Consider the following 16982-nt stretch of genomic DNA (forward strand, 5'->3'; position numbering starts at 1 on the left):
TGAGGTAATTAGTGGGGTAATCAATGGGATTAATGAGGTTCATTAAAGGGATTAATTAATGGGGGTAATGGGGTTAATGGGGTTCATTAACGGGGAAATTAGTGGGGTTAATTAGTGGGGGTAATGGGGTTAATGGGGTTCATTAATGGGGTAATTAGTGGGGGTAATGGGATTAATGGTGTTCGTTAACGGGGTAATTAATGGAGTTAATTAATGGGAGCAATGGGGTTCATTAATGGGATAATTAGTGGGTAATTAATGGGGTTAATCGGGTTAATGGGGTTCATTAACGGGATAATTAACGGGCTAATTAATGGGGGTAATGGGGTTAATGGGGGTTCATTAACGGGGTAATTAATGGGGTTAATTAAAGGGGTAATGAGGTTAATGGGGTCCATTAATGGGATTAATGGGGTTAATTAACCGGGTAATTAGTGGGGTTCATTAGTGGGGGTAATTAACGGGGGTTAATTAATAGGGTTAATGGGGTTAATGGGTTCATTAATGGGGTAATTAACGGGATAATTAGTGAGGGTAATGGGGTTAATGGGATTCATTAGTGGGGTTCATTAATGCGAGTAATTAGGTGGGTTAATGGGGTTAATGGGGTTCATTAATGGGGGAATTAACGGGGTTAATTAGCGGGGTAATGGGGTTAATGGGGTTAATTAGTGGGGTTAATTAATGGGGTAATTAGTGGGGTTAATGGGGTTAATGGGGTTCGTTAACGGGAGTTAATTAGTTGGGTTAATGGGGTTAATGGTGTTCATTAACCAGGTAATTAGTTGGTGACGAGTGGGGGTAATGGGGTTAATGAGGTAATTAACGGGGTAATTAGTGGGGGTAATTAATGGGAGTAATGGGGTTAATTAGTGGGGTTCATTAATGGGGGTAATTAATGGGGTTAATGGGGTTAATGGGGTTCATTAACGGGGTTATTCAATGGGGGTAATGGGGTTAATGGGGTTCATTAAATGGGGAATTAATGGGTTAATTAATAGGGTTCATTAATGGAGTAATTAGTGGGGTAATTAATGAGGATAATGGAGTTCATTAACAGGGTAATTAACGGGATAATTAGTGGGGGTAATGGGGTTAGTGGGGTTCATTAACGGGGTAATTAGCGGGTAATTAGTGGGGTTTGTTAGTGGGGGGTAATTAGTGGGGTTCAAATGTGGGGGTAATTAATGGGGTTAATTAATGGGGTTAATGGGGTTCATTAAAGGGGTAATTAATGGGGGTTAATTAATGGGGTTAGTGGGGTTAATGGGGTTCATTAGTGGGGTTCATTAATGGGGTTCATTAACGGGTTAATTACTGGGGTTCATTAATAGGGGTTAATTAATGGGTTAATTAGTGGGGGTTAATTAATGGGATTGATGGGGTTAATGGGGTTAATTAATGGGATTAATTTGGGCTAATTAATGGGGTTTATTTATGAGGTTAAGTATTGGGGTTATTGGGGTTGATTAATGGGGTTAATGGGGTTAATATTAATGGGATGAATGGGATTAATGGGGCTCGGATTAATGGGGTTGGGATTGGGTTGGGATTGGGGTTAATGGGGTTTAATGGGATTTGGGGTTTGGGATTGACATTGGGGTTGGGGTTGGGATTTGGGATTTGGGATTTGTGGTTTGGGATTAATGGAGTTAATGGGGATTTTGGGGAGATTTGGGGGATTTTGTGGGGATTTAATGGGGTTGGGGAGATTTAATGGGGAGGATTTTGGGGGATTTTGGGGGGTCTGGAGGGGATTTACGGGAATTTTGGGGGGGGATTGAGGGGATTTTGGAGATTTAATGGGATTTTGGGGGGATTTTGGGGGGAATTTTGGGGATTTCATGGTATTTTGGGGGGATTTAGGGGAATTTTGGGGAGATTTAGGGGAATTTTGGGGATTTTGGGGCGGTTCCGGGTGGTTTTGGGGTCTCCCCTCCCTCCAGAACCCTCGGTCTCTCCCGGGGGGTCCCCAAATTTTTTTGGGGTCCCCCCCAAAACCCCCGCGGGGGTCGCAGCCTCTCCCCAGGGCGGGGCAAGGCCGGGGGACGGCGGCGCCTCCCCCCACGGAGCTGCCAGGTGAGACCTCAAAAATCCCAAAAAAATCCTAAAAAAATCCCCAAAAAAAAAAAAAATAAATCCTCCGAAAAATCCACAAAAAATCCAAAAAAAATCCCCCAAAAAATCCCCACAAAATCCCCCAAATAATCCCCAAAAAGTCCCTAAAAAAATCCCCCAAAAAATCCCCCAAAAATCCCCAAGATGTCCCAAAAAAAAATCCCCCAAAAAATCCCGGAAAAATCCCCCAAAAAATCCCAAAAATTCCCGGTAAATCCAAAAAAAAAAAAAAAAAAATTCCCAAAAAAATCCCCCCAAAAAATCCCAAAACCCCAAAGTCCCAAATTGCCCAAAAATCCCCAAAATCCGAAATCCCCCACATCTCCCAATCCCAAAAAACCCAAAAATCCCAAAAAATCTCCCCGAAATCCCAAAACCCCTAAACCCCCAAAATCCCCAAAAATCCCAAATCCCAAAAATCCCCCAAAATCCAAAAAATCCCGAAACCCCCTAAAACCCCAAAACCCCAAAATCCCAAAACCCCTAAACCCCAAAACCCCAAAACCCCAAAACCCAAAAACCCCAAAAACCCCAAAACCCCCAAAAACCCCAAAAACCCCCAAAAACCCCAAAACCCCCAAAAATCCCAAAATCCCCCAAACCCCCAAAACCCCAAAAACCCCAAAACCCCAAATTTGGGTTCCCAGGGCTCCCCAAGCGGACCCTACAACTTCCGGCGCACCGAGGGGCGCGAGCAGAACAGGTTTGGGGTTTTTGGGGTTTGGGGTTTTTGGGGTTTTGGGGTTTTTGGGGTTTTTGAGTTTTTTGGGGTTTGGGGTTTTTTGGGTTTGGGGTTTTTGGGGTTTTGACATTTTTGGGTTCTGGGGTTTGGGATTTTTGGGTTTTTGGGGTTTGGGTTTTTGGGGTTCAGGGTTTCGGGTTTTGGGGTTTGGAGTTTTGGGGTTTTGGTGTTGTGGGTTTTTTGGGGGGTTTTGGGGTTTGGGGTGTTTGAGTTTGGGTTTTTTGGGTTTGGGGTTTTTGGGGGTTTGTGGGTTTGGGGTTTTGGGATTTTTGGGGTTTTTGGGTTTTGGATTTTGGGGTTTGGGATTTTGGGGTTTTGGGGTTTTTAGGGTTTGGGGTTTTGGGGGTTTTAGGGTTTTTGGGGTTTGGGGTTTTTGGGTTTTGGGGTTTGGGGTTTTTGGGATTTTGAGGTTTTTGGGGTTTTGGATTTTGGGGTTTGGAGTTTTGCAGTTTTTGGGGATTGGGGATTGGGGTTTGGGATTTGGGGTTTGGGGTTTTTGGGGTTTGGGATTTTGGGCTTTTGGGGTTTTGGGGTTTTGGGTTTTTTGGGGTTTGGTGTTTTTTGGGTTTTGGGTGTTTGGGAGTTTTGGGATTTTGGAGTTTTTGGAGTTTTGGGGTTTTTAGGCTTTTGGGGTTTGGGATTTTTGGGTTTTGGGGTGTTTGGGAATTTGGGGTTTGGGGATTTTGGGGTTTGGGGAGTTTGGGGTTTGGGGTTTTGGGGGGTTTGAGGTTTTTGGGATTTTGGGGTTTTTGCAGTTTTTAGGTTTTTGGGGTTTGGGGATTTTGGGGTTTGGGGTTTTGGGGTTTTGGAGTTTTTGGGGTTTTTGGGGTTTGGAGTTTTGGAGTTTGGGGTTTTGGGGGTTTTTCGGGATTTGGGGTTTTTGGGGTTTGGGGTTTTGGGGGTTTTTGGGTTTTGAGGTTTTTGGGATTTTGGTGTTTTGGGGGTTTTAGGTCTTGGGGAATTCGGGATTTGGGAGGATTTGGGATTTTGGGGGGTGTAATTTGGGGATTTGGGATTTTTGGGGTGGAATTTGGGGATTTTGGGATTTTTTTTGGGGTCTCCCCCCCACACGTCCCCTCCCCCAGCCCCCCCATCCGGATGTTCGCCTCCTTCCACCCCTCGGCCAACACCGAGCCCAGGTGGGACTGGGGGAACTGGGAGGGACTGGGAGGGACTGGGAGGGACTGGGATGGACTGGGAGGGACTGGGATGGACTGGGAGGGAACTGGGATGGACTGGGATGGAACTGGGATGGACTGGGAGGGAACTGGAGGGGACTGGGAGGGAACTGGGAGGGAACTTGGATGGAACTGGGATGGAACTGGGATGGAACTGGGAGGGTCTGGGATGGACTGGGAGGGAACTGGGATGGAACTGGGATGGAACTGGGATGGAACTGGGAGGGACTGGGATGGACTGGGAGGGACTGGGAGGGAACTGGGAGGGAACTGGGAGGGAACTGGGAGGGACTGGAATGGAACTGGGAGGGACTGGGATGGACTGGGATGGAACTGGGAGCGACTGGGATAAACTGGGATGGACTGGGAGGGACTGAGAGAGACTGGGAGGGACTGGGATGGACTGGGATGAACTGGGAGGGACTGGGAGGAGACTGGGGGGGAACTGGGATGGACTGGGATGGACTGGGATGGACTGGGAGGGACTGGGATGGACTGGATGGGAACTGGGAGGGAACTGGGAGGGAACTGGGATGGAACTGGGATGGAACTGGGAGGGACTGGGATGGACTGGGAGGGACTGGGAGGGACTGGGATGGACTGGGAGGGAACTGGGATGGACTGGGAGGGAACTGGGATGGACTGGGAGGGACTGGGAGGGAACTGGGAGGGAACTGGGAGGGACTGGGGGGGACTGGGATGAACTGGGAGGTGTCAACACTGGGTCCAATTGGTCTAGACTGGTTTGTACTGGTCCGTACCATTTTATACTGGTTAACACCAGTTCATACTGATCCATACTGGTTTATACTGGTCCATACTGGTTTATACTGGTCCACACTGGTCTATACAGGTTTATACTGGTTAACACCAGTCCATAATGATCTGTACTGGTCCATACTGGTTTATACCAGTCCATACTGGTCCATACTGTTTTATACTGGTCCATACTGGTCCATATTGGTCCATATTGGTTCTTACTGGTCCATACTGGTTTATACTGGTCCACACCGGTCCATACTGGTCCATACTGGTTTACACTGGTCTATACCAGTCCATACTGGTCCATAATGGCCCATACTGGTCTATACTGGTTTATATTGGTTAACACCAGTCCATACTGGTGTGTACTGGTCCATACTGGTTTATACTGGTTTATACTGCTCCATACTGGTTTATGCCAGTCCATACTGGCCCATACTGGTCCATATTGGTCCATACCGGTTCTTAGTGGTCAGTACTCGTCCATACTGGTTTATACTGGTCCATACTGGTCCATACCAGTCCATACCAGTTTATACCAGTCCATACTGGTCCATACTGGTGCATACTGGTCCATATTGGTTTATACCAGTCCATACAGGTCCGTACTGGCCCATACCGGTTTATACCAGTCCATACTGGTCCATACTGGTTTATATCGGTCCATACTGGTCCTTACTGGTTTTTTTTCCCTCCCCAGCTCTCCCACGCCGGACCCGGACCCCGCCCCTCCCCCTCCCCCATCTGGCCCCGCTCCCTCCTCGCTGACCCCGCCCCCTCCGGCTCCGCCCCCCGCGCTGGCCCCGCCCCCCTCGGTGGCCCCGCCCCCCCGCGTGCTCGCCCGCCGGGTGACGCTGGACGGGACTGTGCAGTACCTGCTGGAGTGGGGGGGCGGGGCCATGCTCTGACCCCTCCCCCGCACCCCAAAATAATTTTGGGGGATCCCCCCAGCACGCCCCGCCAAAAATTTGGGGGTTCCAGCCCCAAAAACCCCAAAATTTTGGGATAAAAATTGTTGTTTTGGCACTTTAGAAGGGATTTCATGGAGGAAAGAGGAGGGGCGTGGCCTATAGTGGGTGTGGCCTCCTATGACCACGCCCCCAAAATTTAGGGGCCCTCCCATAAAAGATATTGGGGTCCCAAGCCCAAAAAACCCCAAAATTTTGGGTTGAAAATCGTTATTTTTGGCACTTTAGAAGGGATTCCATGGAGGAAAGAGGGGGCGTGGCCTGAAGTGGGCGTGGCCCCGTCTAACCACGCCCAAAATTTTGTGAGGCCTCCCTTAAAATATTTTGGGGTCTCAACCCCAAAACCCCCAAAATTTTGGGATAAAAATACTTAATTTTCGCACTTTAGAAGGGATTTCATGGAGAAAAGAAGAGAGGAGTGGCCTGAAGTGGGCGTGGCCTCATATGACCACGCCCTAAAATTTGGGGGGCCCCGCCCTTAAAATATTTTGAAGTCCCAGCAGCAAAAACTCCCAAATTTTGGGTTGAAAATCGGTTTTTTTGGCACTTTAGAGGAGATTTAATGGAGAAAGGAGGAGGGGGTGTGGCCTGGAGGGGGCGTGGCCTCGTCTGACCACGCCCCAAAATTTAGGGGCCCTCTTTTAAAAAACATTGGAGTCCCAAACCAAAAAACCCCGAAATTTTGGGTTCAAAATCTTTATTTTTGTCACTTTAGAAGAGATTTAATGGAGAAAGGAGGAGGGGGTGTGGCCTGGAGGGGGCGTGGCCCCGTATGACCACGCCCCAAATGTTTTGAGGTCCCTCCCTTAAAATATTTTGGGGTCCCAACCCAAAAAACCCCAAAATTTTGGGTTCAAAATCGTTATTTTTGGCACTTTAGAAGGGATCTATTGGGGGAAAGAGGAAGGGGCGTGGCCTATAGTGGGTGTGGCCTCATATGACCACGCCCTAAAATTTTGGGGGCCCCTCCCTTAAAACATTTTGAAGTCCCAGCCCCAAAAATCCCAAAATTTTGGGATAAAAATCTTTAATTTTAGCACTTTAGAGGAGGGGCGTGGCCTGGAAGGGGCGTGGCCTCCTCTTAACACGCCCCCAAAGATTTGGGGTCCCCTCCAATCAAATTTTGGGGTCCCAGCCCCCCAAAATCCCCAAAATTTTGGGTAAAAAATCTTTATTTTTGTCACTTTAAAAGAGATTTAATGGAGAAAAGAGAAGGGGTGTGGCCTGGAGGGGGCGTGGCCTCGTCTGACCACGCCTCCAATTTATGGAGTCCCTCCCTTAAAATATTTTGGGGTCCCAACCCCCAAAAAAAACCAAAATTTTGGGATAAAAATCTTTATTTTGTCACTTTTAGAAGAGATTTAATGGAGGAAGGTGAGGGGGCGTGGTCTGGAGGGGGTGTGGTCACCTCTGACCACGCCCCCAAAATTTTTGGGTCTCCTCCAATAAAATTTTGGGGTCCTAACCCCAAAAAAACCAAAATTTTGGGATAAAAATCTTTATTTTGTCACTTTTAGAAGAGATTTAATGGAGGAAGGTGAGGGGGCGTGGTCTGGAGGCAGCGTGGTCACCTCTGACCACGCCCCAAAAATTTTTGGGTCCCCTCCAATAAAATTTTGGGGTCCTAACCCCCAAAAAACCCCCAAAATTTTGGGCTAAAAATCTTTATTTTTGTCACTTTAAAAGAGATTTAATGGAGAAAAGAGAAAGGGGGCGTGGCCTGGGGAGGGGGCGTGGTCAGGACTTGCCACGCCCCCGGAATTTTGGGGTCCACGCCAATAAAATTTTAGGGTCCTAACCCCAGAAATCCCCAAAATTTTGGGATAAAAATCTTTATTTTTGTCATTTCCGAGCAGATTTAAAAGTGGGCGTGGCCTCGGGAGGGGGCGTGGGCACCACAGGCCCCTCCCCCACCCCAAAAAATTTGGGGGACCCCCCGCAAAAATTCCCTGATCCCCAAACCCCCCAAATTTTGGGTGCAAATTTTTTGATTTTGCCGATTTTGGGGACGGATTTGGCATGGGCGTGGCCTGGGGTGGGCGTGGCCAGGGGTGGGCGTAGCCGGGTGGGCGTGGCCCGGATGGGCGTGGCCTCGGCCCCTCCCCCAATAAACGGTTCCAGGGCAGCGGCTCCGGGTGATTTTTGGGGACCCCTCCCCCAAATTTTGGGGTCTTCCCCCCCCAATTTTAGGGACGCCCCTCCCCCACCTTGAAGCCTCTCCCACATTTTTGGGGTTCCCGCCATTTTTTCCCTCCAAATTTTGGGGTTTCCCCCCAATTTTGAGCCCTTCCCCCCCAAACTTTTGGGGTTCCCGCCATTTTCACCCCCAAATTTTGGTGTCCCCCCCCAAACCCCAAAAACTCCAAACTCCCCCCCAAAATTTTTGGGATTTCTCCTCTTTATTCCCCAAACTCGGGGCTCCCCCCACCCCTTCCCCGGGAAATTTTGGGGTTTTGGGATTCAGGGAGAATTTTGGGGTTCAGGAATTTTTTGAGAATTTTGGGGTTCAGGGAGAATTTTTGGGATTAGGAATTTTTGGGGTTCAGGAATTTTTGGGAGTTAAAGGAGAATTTTTGGGATTTTTGGGATTTGGGATTTTTGGGGTTCAGGGAGAATTTTGGGGATTTTGGGGTTCAGGAGTTTTTGGGGTTCAGAGGAGGATTTTTGGGATTTTGGGGATTTTTTTGATTTTTGGGATTTTTGGGTTTTCTGGGATTTGGGATTTTGGAATTTTTTTGATTTGGGACTTTTGGTTTTTTTGGGATTTGGGATTTTTTTGATTTTTGGGACTTGGGATTTCTGGGATTTTGGGGATTTGGAATTTTTTTATTTTTGGGATTTGTGATTTCTGGGATTTTTGGGTTTTGGGATTTCTGGGATTTTGGAATTTTTTTGATTTTTGAGATTTGGGATTTTTGGGATTTGGGGATTTGGGATTTTTGAGATTTGGGATTTTTGGGATTTGGGATTTTTGGGTTTTGGGATTTTTGGGATTTGGGGATTTTGGATTTCTGGGATTTGGGATTTTTGGAATTTTGGGGATTTTTGATTTTTGGGATTTCGGATTTTGGGGATTTGGGATTTTTGGGATTTTTGGATTTTTGGGATTTGGGGTTCAGGGGGGGATGGAGTTGCCCACCCAGCGCAGGTACGAGGGAATTTTGGGGATATGAAGAGAATTTTTGGGATTTCTGGGATTTTGGGATTTGGGGTTCAGGGGGGGACACTGTCCCCCACCCAGCGCAGGTACGGGGGGTTCCCCTGAGCCACCGGCAGCGCCACAACCTCGGGGACCTCGTAGGGGTGGTGGGACCTGGGGGGGACCCAAAATCACACAGGGAACCCCAAAATACCAATAAACCCCAAAATCCCAAAAATACCCCCCAAAATCTGCCCTGGGAACCCCAAATTCCCAAAAACCCCAAAACCCCAAAACCCCAAAATCCCAAAAACCCCAGAAGTGCCCTGGGAAATCCAAAATCCCCCAAATCCCAAAAATACCCCCAAAAAACTACCCTGGGAACTCCAAAATCCCAAAACCCCCAAAAATCTCCCCAAAATCTGCCCTGGGAACCCCAAAATCCCAAAACCCCCAAATTCCCAAAACTCCAAAATCCCTAAAATCTGCCCTGGGAACCCCAAAATCCTCAAAATCCCCAAAACCCCAAAAGTGCCCTGGGAACCCCAAAAACCCCAAAATCCCAAAAAACCCAAAATCCCAAACATCCACCCCAAAATCTGCCTTGGGAACCCTAAAATTCCACCTGGGACCCCCAAAATCCCCCCCAAAAACCCCTGGGATCCCCAAAATCTTCTCAGGACCCCGCAAAATTCCCCCAGGACCCCCTAAAATCCCCTCAAAATCCTCCAGGTCCCCCCCAAACTGACCCTGGGACCCCCCAAATCCCCTCAGAGACCCCAAACCCCCCCCCAAAATCCCCTGAGACCCCCAAAATCCCCCCAGGGTCCCTTGAACAGACCCTGGAACCCCCAAAATCCCCTTGGGAACCCCAAAATCCCACCTGGGACCCCTCAAAATTCCCCAGGACCCCCCAAAAAATCCCCTGAGACCCCCAAAATCTTCTCAGGACCCCCCAAAATCCCTTCTGGGAGCCCCCAAAAATCCCCCCCAAAAAACCTGGGACACCCAAAATCTCCCCAGGACCCTCCCAAATCTCACCCAAAATATCCAGGATCCCCCAAACAGACCCTGGGACCCCCCAAAATCCCCTTGGGAACCCCAAAATCCCCCAGGACCCCCCAAAATCCCACCTGGGACCCCCAAAATCCTCCCCCAAAAAAACCTGGGACACTCAAAATCCCCCCTAAAAACCCATGGGATCCCCCAAATCCCCCCAGGACCCCCCAAAATTTCCCCCAGGGTCCCTTGAACAGATCCTGGGACCCCCTAAAATCCCCTCAGAGACCCCAAAACCCCACTTGGGACCCCCCAAAATCCCACCTGAGACCCCCCAAAAATTCCCCCAGGACCCCCCAAAATCCCCTTGGGATCCCCAAACCCCCCCAGCCCCCCCCCACCCCTCCCCCATTTCCCCACCGCACGAAGTCGATCAGCGCCGGCACCCGGGAGCTGCGGGTCTTGATCATCTGGGGACACAGGGGACATTGGGGACATTGGGGACACTTGGGGACACAGAGGACACCCTGGGGACACCTGGGGGACACCTTGGGGACATTGCAGGGACATCAGGGACACCTTGGGGACACTTTGGGGATACCTGGGGACTCCTTGGGGACATTGGGGGCACCCTGGGGACACTTTGGGGACATCGGGGACACCACTGGACACCCTGGGGACCCCTTGGGGACACCCGAAGTCATTGTGGGGACATCAGGGACACCTTGGGGACACCTTGGGGACATTGAGGGCATTGAGGGACACCTTGGGGACACCTGGAACACCTTGGGGACACCCAGGGACATTGAGAGAACCTTGAGGACATCCTGGGGACACCCTGGGGACACTTGGGGACACCCTGGGGACACCTTGGGGACATTGCAGGGACATCAGGAACACCCTGGAGACACCTTGGGGACATCCTGGGAACACCCAGGGACATTGAGAGGACCTTGGGGACATTGGGGGGACACACCAGGGACACTGGGGACACCCTTGGGACATTGTGGGGACATCAGGGACACCCCAGGGACACCCCAAGGACACCCAAGTACATTGTGGGGACATCAGGGACACCCTGGGGACACCTTGGGGACATTAGGACACCCCAGTGACACTTCAGGGACACTCTGGGGACATTGGGGACACCCTGGGGACACCAAGGGCACACTGGGGACACCCTGGGGACCCTCTGGGGACACCTTGGGGACATTGGGGACATTGGAGGGGACATTGGGGCCATCACTCACCAGCAGGACCTCGCTGTCCTCCTCCAGCTTCCCCTGCCACGTGTACCTGGGGACATCGGGGACATCGGGGGACATCGGGGACAGTGGGGACATTGGGGCTGGCACCTCCCCCACTGTCCCCAATGTCCCCGCTGTCCCCTCAGTGTCCCCTCAGTGTCCCCGCTGTCCCCACTCACACCGAGGTGACCCCGGGTACGATGTTCACGCAGGCGGCCAAACGGTTCTGAACCAGAGCCCTGAGATGGGGACAGGGACAGTGTCACCTACAGTGTCACCTGCTGTCACCTACAGTGTCACCTCCCTGCGTCACCTACAGTGTCACTTCCTGTCACCTACAGTGTCACCAGAGCCCTGCCAGGGACAGGGATAGGGACAGGCACAGTGTCACCTACTGTGTCACCTGCTGTGTCACCAGAGCCCTGGGATGGGGACAGGGACAGTGTCACCTACAGTGTCACCTACTGTGTCACCTACTGTGTCACCTCCTGTCACCTACAGTGTCACCAGGGACAGGGACAGTGTCACCTACTGTGTCACCTACAGTGTCACCAGAGCCCTGACAGGGACAGGAACAGGGACATTGGGGACAGTGTCACCTCCTGTCACCTCTCTGTGTCACCAGAGCCCTGACAGGGATGGGGACAGGGACAGGGACAGTGACAGTGCCACCTGCTGTGTCACCAGGGACAGAGACAGGGACATGGACATTGTCACCTCCCTGTGTCACCTACAGTGTCACCAGAGCCCTGCCAGGGACATTGGGGACACTGGGGACAGTGTCACCTCCTGTCACCTCTCTGTGTCACCTGCTGTGTCACCAGAGCCCTGGAACAGGGACAGGGACAGTGTCACCTACAGTGTCACCTACAGTGTCACCTCCTGTGTCACCAACCCCCTGTGACAAGGACAGGGACAAGGACAGGGGCAGTGTCACCAATCGTCTGTCCCTGTCACCTCCCCGCATGTCAAATGTCACCTCCACTGTGTCACCTCCCCTGTGACACCCTGGGGACAGTGCCACCCCTCTGTGTCAGTGCCACCCTTGGGACAGTGCCACCCCCTTGGGGACAGTGCCACCCTTGGGGACAGTGCCACCCCCATCAGTGCCACCCCCGCGGTGTCAGTGCCACCCTTGGGACAGTGCCACCCCCGCGATGTCCCCGTTGTCACCTGGCCAGCTCGGTGGCCACGCTGGGGTTGGGGCAGGTGACGAAAGCGGCCGAGATGCCGGTGCCACCCCCGGTGTCACCCCCGGTGTCCCCTCTGGTGTCATTCCCGGGGGTGCTGCAGGTGTCCCCCGCTGTCCCCGTCGCTGTCCCCGTCGCTGTCCCCGATGTCCCCAGGGCGGGGGTGGCCATGGCCAGCGCTCTCCGGCCCAGCGCCGGCAGCAGCAGCAGCGACAGCGCCTGGGGGGACACAGGGACACGGCATGTCGCGATAGAGCAGCATGTCACGATAGAGTAGTGTGTCACGATATGTCACGATAGATCAGCATGTCGCGATATATTGCCGTGTCACAATATATTGGCATGTCGTGATAGAGTGGGGGTGTCATGATAGAGCGGTGTCACGATATATCGGCGTGTCGCGATAGAGCAGCGTGTCACAGTAAAGCGGGATGTCACGATAGAGTGGTGTCAAGATATGTCACGATAGAGCGGTGTGTTGCGATAGAGCGGCATGTCGCGATATATCGCCGTGTCACGAGAGAGTGGTGTCATGATATGTCACGATATAGCGTCGTGTCGCGATAGAGCGGCGTGTCACAATAGAGTGGGGTGTCACGATATCTCAAGATAGAGCAGGGTGTCGTGATACAGAGGTGTGTTGGGATAGAGCGGCATGTCATGATATATCAGTATGTCGCGATAGAGCGGGGTGTCACAATAGAGTGGTGTCACGATATGTCACGATAGAGCAGCATGTCGCGATATATTGCCATCACAATAGAGCGGCTTGTCGTGATATATTGGCACGTTGCCATAGATCAGCACCAGCATGTCGCGATAGAGCGGCGTGTCACGATAGAACCCCGTGTCACAACGTATCGCCATGTCATGATAGAGTGGGGTGTCGTAATAGAGTGGCGTCACGGCATGTCGCGATATAGCGCAGTGTGTCACCATAGAGCGGTACCAGCATGTCACGATAGAGTGGCGTGTCGCGATATATCGCCGTGTCGCAATAGAGCGTGGCGTGTCGCGATATAGCGGTACCGGCATGTCACGATAGAGCAGCGTGTCGCGATATGTCAGCATGTCGCGATAGATTGGTGTGTCACGATAAAGCGGGGTGTCACGATAGAGTGGTGTCACGATATATCAGTATGTTGTGATAGAGCGGCATGTCGCGATATATTGGCATGTCACGATAGAGCAGTGTGTCGCAACAGACCAGGGTGTCACGATAGAGTGGTATCATGATATGTCACGACAGAACGGCGTGTCGCGATATAGTGTGGTGTGTCGTGATAGAGCGGCGTGTCATGATATATTGCCGTGTCGCGATAGAGCAGGTTGTCATGATAGAGTGGTGGCACGATATGTCGCGATAGAGCGGCGTGTTGCGATATATTGGCATGTCATAATAGAGTGGTGTGTCGCGATAGAGAGGTGTGTCACGATATATCGCCGTGTCGCGATAGAGCGGGGTGTCACAATAGAATGGTGTCACGATATATCGGTGTGACACCATTGACATCAGTGTGTCGCGATATTCCAGCATGTCGCGATATACCGGTACTGCTGTATCACGATATATCACCACCAGCATATCACGATATTGGCAGTATCAGTAACGGCATGTCGCGATAGCGGTACCGACACGTCGTGATATCGGCATGTCGCGATAGCTGATATCGGATATCGCGACAGCCCCACGTGTCGCGATATCCCCACATCAAGCTGCTCCTATCGCGACACCCCGACATGTCGCGACACCCATCACACCATGTCGCGATACCCCGACATATCGCGATATTGCATCACGACACACCCACTATCGTGACATGAGCAACGTCCCGGTGCCCGGCATATCGCGATATTCACGGCACGATAGCGGCCCTGTCTGTCACGATACCCGCGCTGTATTGCGACATTCCTGTCGTGACATCCCCCTATCGCGACATCGCTGTCCCGACAGCCACCCTGCCGCAAGTCCCCTATCGCGATATCGGCCCTGTCGCGATATGCCCTCCCCCATATCGCGATATCCCTCCTCCTGTATTGTGATATCCCCTCTCATATCGCGATACCACCATATTTTGATATCCACATCCCTATTGTGATATCCCCTCATATAGCGATATCCCCTCCCCTATCGCGATATCCCCTCCCCATATCGCGATATCGGCACTCACAGCCCAGGCCGCTCTCATCGGCCGCCGGCGCCTCCTGGGGGCGGGGAGAGGGGCTGAGACCCCAGACCCAAAATCCCAAAATCCAACCCCAAAATGTGACCCCAAATGGACCCAAAATCCCCCAAAGTGACCCCAAAATGTGACCCCAAACTGATGCAAAATTCACCCAAAATCCAGCCCCAAAATCTGACCCTGAACTGACCCCAAATTCTGACCCCAAACCCCCACAAACTCCCCCAAAATCTGACCCCAAACTAACCCAAAATTCCCAAAAATCTGACCCAAAATGTGACCCCAAAATGTGACCCTGAAATCCGACCCCAAACTGACCCAAAATCCCCTAAACTGACCCCAAATCCTGAGCCCAAAACCCCAAAATTGCCCCCAAAACCTGACCCCAAAAACCCGACCCTAAAGCCTGACCCCAAATCCTGACCCCAAAACCTGACCCCAAAACCCCAAAAACCTGACCCTAAAACCCAACCCTAAATCCTGATCCCAGCCCCAAAACCTGACCCCAAAACCCCAAAACTCGACCCCAGCCCCAAAATGTGACCCCAAAATCTGACCTGGATTTGCCCCCAGCCCCAAAATCTGACCCTAAAACCCCAAAACCTGACCCCAAAATTGCCCCCAGCCCCAAATCCAACCCCAAAACTCGACCCCAGCCCCAAAATCTAACCCCACAAATCACCCCCAGCCCCAAATCCCGACCCCAAAACCCCCCAGAGACCCTAGCCCCAAAACCCGACCCCAGCCCCAAAACCCCAAAACCTGACCCCAAAATCACCCCCAGCCCCAAATCCTGACCCTAAAATCACCCCCAAACTTCCCAGAGACCCCAGCCCCAAAACCTGACCCCAAAACCCCAAAACTCGACCCCAGCCCAAAATCCGACCCCCAAATCGCCCCCAGCCCCAAAACTTGACCCCAAAATCGCCTCCAGCCCCAAAACTTGACCCCAAAATCGCCCCCAGCCCCAAAATCTCAGCCCCAAATTGCCCCCAGCCCCAAATCCCGACCCCAAAATCGCCCCCAGCCCCAAAATCACCCCCAAAACCCGACCCCAAAACCCCCCAGAGACCCCAGTCCCAAATCCTGACCCCAAAATCGCCCCCAGCCCCAAAATCGCCCCCAAACTTCCCAGAGACCCCAGCCCCAAATCCTGACCCCAAAACCCCCCAGAGATCCCAGTCCCAAAACCCCAAAACATAACCCTAAAACGCGACCCCAGGCCCAAAACCTGACCCCAAAATCGCCCCCAAACCCAAATCCCACCCCCAAATTGCCCCCAGCTCCAAAACCCGAAAACCCCCCAGAGACCCCAGCCCCAAAACCTGACCCCAAAACCCCAAAATCCGACCCCGCCCCAAAATCCCACTCCTGAAATTACCCCCAGCCCCAAATCCCGACCCCAAAATCGCCCCCAGCCCCAAAACCTGACCCCAGAATCGCCCCCAGACCCAAAACCCCAAATCCCGACCCCAAAACCGCCCCCTCCCCAAATTCCCCCCAATTCTCCCCGAGTCGCCCCCTCCCCAAATTCCCGCCAAACTCCCCCAGGACTCCCCAGATTCCCGCCAAATTCGCCCCCTCCCCAAATTCCCGCCAAAACTCCCCCAGGATTCACCCCCTCCCCAAATTTCCCCCCAATTCTCACCCTGACCTCGCCCCCCTCCCCAAATTCCCTCCCAGGCCCCTCCCCCTCCCCGCCCCTCCCCCCTCGCCCCCTCCCCACCGCCCCTCCCCCCCCTCACCGCTCCCCGCGCGCCGCTCGCGCCGCCGCCGCCCCCACGTGACCCGCGAGGCCCCGCCCCCTCCCCGTGACGTCACCGGAAGCGGCCGGGGGTGGAGGGGGGGGGAGGGGGAGTCCCCACCCCCCCCTTTTCCCCTCCCTCCCCCTTCCCCTCCCCCCATCTCGGGGCTCCCTCGCCTCGCCCCTCCCCCACCTTGGCCCCGCCCCTTTCTCTCCTGGCCCCTCCCCCTCCCCCGCTTTGGCCCCGCCCCCTCCCTTCATGGCCCCTCCCCCCATTCCCGGTCCTCCCCCCCCCTCCCGCTCCGGTTCCCGGTTCCCGTTCCGGCCCCTCCCCCACCTTTAACCCCTCCCCCCATTTCCGGCTCCTCCCCCTCCCCCCCTCCCCCCCTCCCCATTTTCGGGTCCTCCCCCCCCCTCCCCCTCCCCCCCCTCGCCCCTCCCCCCCGCCCCTCCCCCCGCCCCTCCCCCCGCCGGGGGTGTCGCGCGCCGGTGGCACCATGTCCTATGTCCCCTTCCGAGGTACGGGGGGGCAAACTGGGAGCACTGGGAGCACTGGGAGCCGCGCGGGGGCGAGCACTGGGCGGAACTGGGAGCGGGGGAGGCGGAACTGGGAGAACTGGGAGCGGGGGAGGCTCGGACTGGGGATACTGGGAGCGGGGGAGGATCGGACTGGGGATACTGGGAGCGGGGGAGGCTCGGACTGGGGATACTG

General features: G+C 53.2%; 3 protein-coding genes across 12 annotated transcripts in view; 2 read left to right on the top strand and 1 right to left on the bottom strand.

Moving 5' to 3' along the window:
• The window catches only part of PHF1 (PHD finger protein 1), a 29214-nt gene extending 23287 nt beyond the window's left edge, over nucleotides 1–5927 (top strand). The window contains exons 12-15 of the mRNA XM_033084099.1: nucleotides 2019–2079; nucleotides 2766–2821; nucleotides 3946–3999; nucleotides 5501–5927. Coding sequence (XP_032939990.1) covers nucleotides 2019–2079; nucleotides 2766–2821; nucleotides 3946–3999; nucleotides 5501–5708 — 379 coding nt within the window. The 3' untranslated portion in view covers nucleotides 5709–5927. The remainder of the gene's footprint in view (nucleotides 1–2018; nucleotides 2080–2765; nucleotides 2822–3945; nucleotides 4000–5500) is intronic.
• Nucleotides 5928–8965: 3038 nt separating this feature from the next.
• Nucleotides 8966–16287, bottom strand: LOC117009836 (protein CutA homolog). Its single transcript, XM_033084211.1, has 8 exons — nucleotides 16272–16287; nucleotides 14515–14548; nucleotides 12327–12562; nucleotides 11966–11981; nucleotides 11333–11376; nucleotides 11157–11202; nucleotides 10327–10376; nucleotides 8966–9081 (listed from the first exon to the last, which is right to left on the bottom strand). Exons 2-8 carry the CDS (start codon nucleotides 14530–14532, stop codon nucleotides 8982–8984), a joined length of 510 nt encoding a protein of 169 aa, XP_032940102.1. The 5' UTR covers nucleotides 14533–14548; nucleotides 16272–16287; the 3' UTR covers nucleotides 8966–8981.
• Nucleotides 16288–16752: 465 nt separating this feature from the next.
• Nucleotides 16753–16982, top strand: part of SYNGAP1 (synaptic Ras GTPase activating protein 1) — a 51438-nt gene continuing 51208 nt past the window's right edge. For all 10 annotated transcript variants that reach the window (XR_004420527.1, XR_004420528.1, XM_033084131.2 and 7 more), the window contains exon 1: nucleotides 16753–16789. Coding sequence is in view for 8 of the 10 variants with exons in the window: in XM_033084131.2 (XP_032940022.1) it covers nucleotides 16768–16789 (22 nt within the window). In the remaining 2 variants the exon portion in view is untranslated. The remainder of the gene's footprint in view (nucleotides 16790–16982) is intronic.

The sequence above is a fragment of the Catharus ustulatus genome, chromosome 36 (genome assembly GCF_009819885.2).
Source record: "Catharus ustulatus isolate bCatUst1 chromosome 36, bCatUst1.pri.v2, whole genome shotgun sequence".
In the NCBI taxonomy this organism is placed as follows: Eukaryota; Metazoa; Chordata; class Aves; order Passeriformes; family Turdidae; genus Catharus; species Catharus ustulatus.

What these genes read in the sequence shown, in the direction of transcription:
- LOC117009836 (XM_033084211.1), bottom strand. An exon ending in AGGACAGCGAGGTCCTGCTG is followed by an intron (nt 10,377 to 11,156) that starts GTGAGTGATGGC and finishes CTGTGTCCCCAG; the next exon opens with ATGATCAAGACCCGCAGCTC. An exon ending in GCGCTGATCGACTTCGTGCG is followed by an intron (nt 9,082 to 10,326) that starts GTGGGGAAATGG and finishes GGTCCCCCCCAG; the next exon opens with GTCCCACCACCCCTACGAGG.